At 43.6% G+C, this 7,445-nt stretch overlaps 1 protein-coding gene across 1 annotated transcript; it reads left to right on the top strand.

Annotated features, from left to right (window-relative positions):
• The first annotated feature begins 6,731 nt into the window (after positions 1-6,731).
• SDHAF2 (succinate dehydrogenase complex assembly factor 2) lies at positions 6,732-7,216 on the top strand. Its single transcript, XM_021707557.1, has 2 exons — positions 6,732-6,959; positions 7,041-7,216. Exons 1-2 carry the CDS (start codon positions 6,736-6,738, stop codon positions 7,156-7,158), a joined length of 342 nt encoding a protein of 113 aa, XP_021563232.1. The 5' UTR covers positions 6,732-6,735; the 3' UTR covers positions 7,159-7,216.
• Positions 7,217-7,445: the final 229 nt, after the last annotated feature.

The raw sequence follows: 7,445 nt of genomic DNA, 5'->3' as shown, positions 1-7,445 counted from the left end.
CCAGGTGGGTCTCAAACCCGCCGGCTCAGGCAGTCTACTCACCTCAGCCTCCCAAAGCGTTGGGATTACAGGCTGAGCCACCGAGCCCGGCTTGTTTTTGTTTTTTGAATCAGAGTCTCACTCTGCCTCCCAGGCTGGAGTGCAGTGACATGCTCATGACCACTGCAGGCTCTATCTGCTGGGCTCAGGTGATCCTTCCACCTCAGCCTTCCGAGTAGCTGGAACTAAAATTGCAAGCCACCATGCCTAGCTATTTTTTAAAAAAATTTATTGTAGAGATGATGTCTCACCAAATTGCCCAGGCTGGTCTCAAACCTGTGGGCTCAGGCAGTCCTCTCACCTCAGCCTCTCAAAGTGCTGGGATTATAGGCATGAGCCACTGTGGCAGACTTGAGATTTTTTAAAAATATTTTTGATCCACAGCTGGAACCTGTGGATACAAAGAATTAACTATACTTACTGTTGCCACTTTGTAAATTGTTTTCTGTGTATAAGTTTTTTTGTCCTTTTTTCTACTCTTGCTATCATTCTTTGTGTTTCATTGATTTTTTTGTAGCGATATACTTTGATTAATTTCTGATTTTCTTTGGTGTCTTTTTTTTTTTTGAGTTGGGGTCTCACTTTGTCACCCAGGCTGAACTGCAGTGGCAGGATCACAGCTCACCACAGCCTCAACCTCCTGGGTTCAGACAGTCCTCCCAAGTAGCTGGGACTACAGGCACGCATCATCACGCCCACCTAATTTTTAAAATTTTTTTGTAGAGACGAAGTCTCACTATATTGCCCAGGCTAGTCTGGAACTCTTGGGCTCAAGCAGTCCTCTCACCTTGGCTTCCTAAAGTGTTGGGATTACAGGCATGAGCCACTGCTCCCAGCCATTTGTGTGTCTTCTACAGATTGATTTCCATTTTCTTTATGGTTACCATGTGGCTTACATAAAGCATATTGTAGTTATAACAGTCTACTTTAAGCTGTTAACTTAATTTCCATTACATGTAAAAACTCAGCTTTTTTACTCCCTCTTTTATGTTACTGATGTCATAAACTAAAACTTTTTTAAAAGTCTTTTTTCTTTTTTTTTTTTTTTTGAGTTGGAGTCTCACTCTGTTGCCCAGACTGGAGTGCAGTGGCCACTCCCGGCCACCGCAGCCTCGACCTGCTGGGCTCCGGCAATCCTTCCGCCTCAGCCTTCCAAGTAGCTGGAACTACAGGCGTGTGCTACCACACCCGGCTAATTTTTTTTTTTATTTATTTATTGTAGAGATGAGGTCTCGCCAAGTTGCCTAGGCGAGTCTCGAACCCGTGGGCTCAAGCAATTCACTCACCTCAGCCTCCCAAAGGCGGGGGATTACAGGCTGAGCCACCGAGCCCGGCTTCTTTCTTTTTTTTTAAACAGGAAAGGAAAAGGGCATAGAAGTCTTTTAATTTTTATTACTCAACGCTTCATTTTTTAATTTAGCTTTCTGACTCTGCTTGTGCCTTTAACAGTTTTCAAAAATTTCTGCTCCTTGATAAGGAAAGCATGCTTGATCCTGTCATGAACACATTTAGCATACAAGGAACAACTGTAGTCTCTGCTGACATGTTTTTTTGTTTTGGACAACCTCATAAGAACTTTAGGTCACACACCACGAACCCACCTAAGTCTGCCTGGGCACATGCCACATGCAGATTTTGGTACTTTCCCAGCCTTCTTGGGATATATGTAAATGAATCTATTACCAGGGATTTGGGACAGCCTAGTTTTATTAGAAGCTGTATTGTAGGAACGACGCTGGATCATTCTGAGTGCTTCCAGACAGCATCCCTGGATTTTATATTTTACATTTTATATTTTTATACTGTATATCCATTTTTGTAGTCGTAGTTATTTTTATAAGTTTTTGAAAATTTCTATATCAAAATTAAAAGTGATTTCCACACACTGTTAACAGTATTACAGTATTTTGTTTGTTTAGTTACCTTTACTAGTGAGCTTTATATTTTCATATGCTTTTGTGTTGCTATCTGGCATCATTTCATTTCTACTTGAAGGACTCCCTTTAGCATTTCTTGTAAGGCAGGCCTACTGGTGATGGACTCCCTAGCTTTTGTGTATTTGGTGGATCTTTACTTCTACATTTTTGAAGGACAGTTTTGCTGGATATAATTTATTTGAGTGGCAATTTTTTTCTCAGCATTTTGAATTAGATCATCCCACTCCTTGCCAGCAAGGTTTCTGTTAAGAAATCTTCTGGAAGTTTTATGGAGGTCCTTCTGTATGTGATGAATTGCTTTTTCTTGCTGCTTTTAAAATTCTGTCCGAGTTTTGACAGTTTTTTTTTTTTGAAAAATAACTATCTAATAAAGGATATAAACATGAAACAGAAGCATGAAATTATTTTTCAAAGCTATTCATGGCTGCCAAGACAACTCAAATATATTTCAATATAAACTCCTAGTGACAATTTCTTTGATACATCTCATACCAGTGTCACACAGTTCTTTAGGATCAGATCCATGTGACACCTAATATTGTCTCACTTCCAGAATGCTGCCTTGATAGTAACAGAAAAAAGTGGGTGAGATTTGGCTAAAATAACCACGAGATTCTAATTATTAGAACAACTTTCCTACACTAATTATGATGGTCCTCCTCATCTTTATACATTTCTGTAGAAATTACTTAATCATGTTATTTTAGTACAGAAGGTAATCTCTACCTTCACTGTGCAGAGAATCTCCCAGATGGCTTGTTAAAAATGCATTTGCCAGGGTCCAATCCAAGAGAGTCTGATCCAGAATGTTTTGCGTGGGGCTTGGGAATCTGAATTTTCCTTTTTTTTTTCTTTCTTTTGCGTTGGCATCTCACTCTGATGCCCAGACTGGAGTGCAGTGACATACTCCTGGCCACCGCAGCCGTGACCTGCTAGGCGATCCTTCCGCCTCAGCCTTCCAAGTAGCTGGAACTACAGGTGCGTGCTATCTGTGCCCAGCTAATTTTTTTTTTTTTTGAGTTGGAGTCTCACTCGGTCACACAGACTGGAGTGCAGTGGCCGCTCTCGGCCACCGCAGCCTCGCCTGCTGGGCTCCGGCGATCCTTCGCCTCAGCCTTCCGAGTAGCCGGAATTACAGGCATGTGCTACCACGCCCAGCTGATTTTTTTGATTTATTGTAGAGATGAGGTCTCGCTGCCCAGGCGGGTCTTGAACCCTCAGGCTCAGGCAATCCATTCACCTCAGCCTCTCAAAGGCGCGGGATTACAGGCTGAGCCACCAAGCCCGGCTTAACTTTTGATTTACTGTAGAGACGCGGTCTTGCCAAGTTGCCTAGGCTGGTCTCGAACCCGCAGGCTCAGGCAATCCACTCACCTCCCAAAGCGCGGGATTACAGGCTGAGCCACCGAGTCCGGCTAGGAATCTGAATTTTCATTGTGCTATATTAGTTTACTGGGGCTGCCATAACAAAATGCCACAGGCTGGATTGTTGAAATAACAGAAATTAATCTTCTCATACTTTTGGAGGTTAGAAATCCAAGATCAAGGTATTGGCAGGTTTGGTTTCTTTTTTTTTTTTTGAGTTGGAGTCTCCCTCTGTCGCCCAGACTGGAGTGTACACCTGGCTAATTTTTGATTTATTGTAGAGATGAGGTCTTGCCAAGTTGCCCAGGTGGGTCTCGAACCCTCGGGCTCAGGCAGTCCACTCACTTCGGCCTCCCAAAGCACTGGGACTACAGGCTGAGCTACCGAGCCCCTCCGGTTTGATTTCTTTTAAGGCCTTACTCCTTGGCTTGCAGATGGCTGCCTTTTTCATCATATCTTCGCATGGTCTTTCTCTGTGTGTGCACATCACTGGTGTCTCTTTTCTGACTTTTTTTTTTAAAGAGTTAGACTCATGCTATGTTGCGTAAACTGAACTTGTACTCTTAGGGTCAAGTGATCTCCCACGTCAGCCTCCTGAGTAGCTGGGATACACCACCATGCCTGGCTTTTTCTAACTTTTGACAATTTGATTATAATGTGTGTCAGTGTGGACTTCTTTGGGTTCATGCTAGTTGGAATCTTTGAATCTGGATATCCATTTCTTCCCCCAGATTTGGAGATTTTCAGCCTTTAGTCCTTCAAGAAGCTTTTTGCCCCTTTCTCTTTCTTGTCTCCCCTGGGAATCCCATAATGTTTATATTGATCTGCTTTATAGAGTCCCATAACTCCCTTAGGCTCTCTTCACTCATTCTTTTTTAATTCTCTGATTAATTTCAAATGACCTGTTTTTATTTTGCTGAATCTTCTGCTTAATCAAGTCTGCTGTTGATCCCCTCTAGTGAATTTTTCAATTCAGTTATTATATTCTTCAGAGTTTTTGTTTAGTTCTTCTTTTTTTGTTTTCTTTCTTTTTATTGATATTCTTATTTTGTTCATCACTTTCCTGAACTTGTTGAACAGCTTTGTTATGGTTAGTTTGAGTTTTTTGTCAGGTGATTCATATACCTCTGTTTCTTTTTCCTTTTTTTTTTTTTGAGTTAGGGTTTCTCTCTGTCACCCAAGTCGAGTGCAATGGCATGATCATGGCTTACCACAGCCGGCCTTGAACACCTGAGCTCAAGTTATCCTCCCTGCTCAGCTTCCTGAGTAGCTGGGACTACAGGTGCACACCACTACCACACCTGGCTAATTTTTAAATTTTTTACTTGTAAACACAGGGTCTCACTATGTGGCCCAGGCTGGTCTTGAATCCCTGGGCGCAAGCAATCCTCCTTGGGCTCCCAAAGTGCTGGTATTACAGGTGTGAGCCACTGTGTCTCGCCAATAACTGTTTCTTTAAGATAGTTTGTTCCTTTAATTGGTTCGTGTTTCCCTGTTTATTCATAATCCTTGTAACTTTGCCCTATGATCCCTGCATTGGAAAAAAGTCATCTATCTCTCCCAGTCTTTGTGGGCTGTCTTCATACTGGTGATTGAACTTTGCCAGTAAACCTGGTTAGAGATTCTGAGGTTTTCTCAATCCTTTTCTGAGAATGTGTCTTCTTTGGACTTGTGGGTGTAAATTCCCAATTAGAGGGATATCCCAGTTTTCTTTCTCAGGAACTCATCATCTCTTGCTCCCTCTGGTATCTGCCTCTTTTGCTGCAGTTTCTCTGGAGCTACCACAAATCGTCCAGTGTTCTTATTCGGTGGCCCCCAGATTTCTAAGGTATGCCAGGTTCCATCAGTGCTCCAAGTTGGGCCAGACAGAAATCAGTCCCTCAGACAGCACGTCAAAAAGCCAGAGTGTTGGGTGCATACTCCACTCTCTTCCTCCACTGCCCTCTAACCGCCCTAGGGAGAGGTCACTAAGTTGTGTTGGACTCTCCGCCATTGCAGGGATTCTTTGAATCAGCAGCAAGCCGCCCAGCTCTTTTGCTCTCGGGTCTTGCAGGCATCTAAAGCCTGCTAGGCCTTGTCAAGTGTTTTGAGACAGAAACTGGTCCCATGGGCAGGCCCCCGGAAAGCTGGGATGTTAGATGTACACTCAAACTCTTTTCCCAGGGAGAAGCTGGGAGGTAGGGGTTTTCTCCTGCTCGTTCCACACTAAGCCAGGGATGGGGACCATGATGAGTGCTTGCCAGTTCAGATTGTTGCCTTTTTCTCCATGGCCTCCAACCTGGTGCCCTTTCCTGTTAGCACTTAGATTCAGGCAAGACAGAAACCAGCCCCTTGGGTGAGCACCCCAAAAGTCTGAATGTTGGATGTATATTTCAGTCTTCTCTTTCCCTCTCCAGGTAGAAGCTGGAGCTATTGTGATTCTGTAGTTCCGAGCCAGTGGGGTGGTGAAATAAGTGCTGCACTTTTTTCTGCCGAATTCAGCTGGTTTTGTGCTCACCTGGGGTGCAGGAGTCTCTTAACTGGTTTTTGGATTTCTCACAAAGGGTGCTGGTCTATATATTGTTGTTGAGTCAGTGTCTCCATCAGGCAGAAGAGAATCTGAGGCTTCCTACACTCCACCATCTTTATAACTTGCTGAGGTCACTATCTTGACATTGTCTATATATTTTTTTTCTTTTGGAGTTGGAGTCTCACTCTTGTCACCCAGGCTACAGTGCAGTGGCACCCTCATGGCCCCTGCAGCTTTGATCTGCTGGGCTTAGGTGATCCTTCCGCCTCAACCTTCCAAGTAGCTGGAACTACAGACACACGCCACCACACCTGGCTAGTTTATTTGTGATTTATTGTAGAGATGAGGTCTCACAAAGTTGCCCAGGCTGGTCTCGAACATGCAGGCTCAGACAGTCCTCTCATCTTGGCCTCCCAAAGTGCTGGGATTACAGGCTGAGCCACCGCACCTGACTGACATCGTCTACTGATAATTCATACTCTTCTCCAGATTGGGAACCCCTGGAGGATTAGGGATCACACCATCTCTGTATGCTCAGGATTTAACACAAGCATGTGGATAGAATATAAACCATACTGTAAGAATTTTAAGGAAGTCCAACAGAAGGAGAAGTTCTGCTGGGATAATTTCTGGAAAGGCACTAGTTAAGACCACGTCTGCAGTTAGGATTGGGTTTTAATCCTAACTGCCAGTACTCTTTGGATGATTTGGGTTAAGTTACTTAACCCCTCTGAGCCTCTGTTTCTTCGGTGGAACATGGGGTCAGTATTAGCATAACTTCCTGCCAACTAACTGGGACTGATGTGGTTAGCACCTAGTAAGCACAAGTAAATGATAGCGATGGTAGCTGACGTTGTGAAGGTGTTTGTGCTTTGTTTGTTTCAGATGCTTGCTCTGACAAGGCACAGCCTATTGTCTCCTTTGTGCAGTGTGATGTCGTTCAGACGCTCCTACAGAGGTGACAGCCCAGCAGATTCCCAGAAAGACCTGATTGAAATACCTTTGCCTCCATGGCAGGAGAGAACCGATGAGTCCATAGAAACCAAAAGAGCCCGCCTGCTCTATGAGAGCAGAAAGAGGGGAATGTTGGAGAACTGCATTCTCCTCAGGTATGGGAGCAGGAGTCAGCATTACTCATCTTAGACTAGAGATGGCCTTTTCAACACTTACTCTTTCTTTCTCATGTTTAGCCTTTTTGCTAAAGAATACCTGCACCACATGACAGAGAAGCAGCTGAACCTCTATGACCGTCTGATTAATGAGCCTAGTAATGACTGGGATATTTACTACTGGGCCACAGGTACGTAAGAAAATAGGATGAGGTAGGTTGACGTGTGTCTGGAATTGCATCTTAGACTTTTTTTTTGGCTTTTATTCATGCAATTGACACTCAACCCAAAAACTGTTTACATTTTTCAAAGTGTGCAGAATTTGTTTTATCAGTTAAGGTTCTTTGTTTGAAAGGCAGAATAGAAACCCATCTGTCTCACTTAAGCAAGAAGGGAATTTGGTGGAAGGGCGTGCGAAGCTATCAGCATCAATGGTTGAAGAAGAACCAAGCTGAGAATGTATAGTTATAATCTGCTTTGAGTATA

Source organism: Carlito syrichta, unplaced genomic scaffold, assembly GCF_000164805.1.
Source record: "Carlito syrichta isolate Samal-C Ts95f unplaced genomic scaffold, Tarsius_syrichta-2.0.1 Scaffold120490, whole genome shotgun sequence".
Lineage (NCBI taxonomy): Eukaryota > Metazoa > Chordata > Mammalia > Primates > Tarsiidae > Carlito > Carlito syrichta.
Note: the sequence above shows the minus strand (reverse complement) of the source record. Positions and strands in the feature narration are given on the sequence as shown.

What these genes read in the sequence shown, in the direction of transcription:
- SDHAF2 (XM_021707557.1), top strand. Translation starts at nt 6,736, where the DNA reads ATGCTTGCTCTGACAAGGCACAGCCTATTGTCTCCTTTGTGCAGTGTG. An exon ending in GAGAACTGCATTCTCCTCAG is followed by an intron (nt 6,960 to 7,040) that starts GTATGGGAGCAG and finishes TCTCATGTTTAG; the next exon opens with CCTTTTTGCTAAAGAATACC.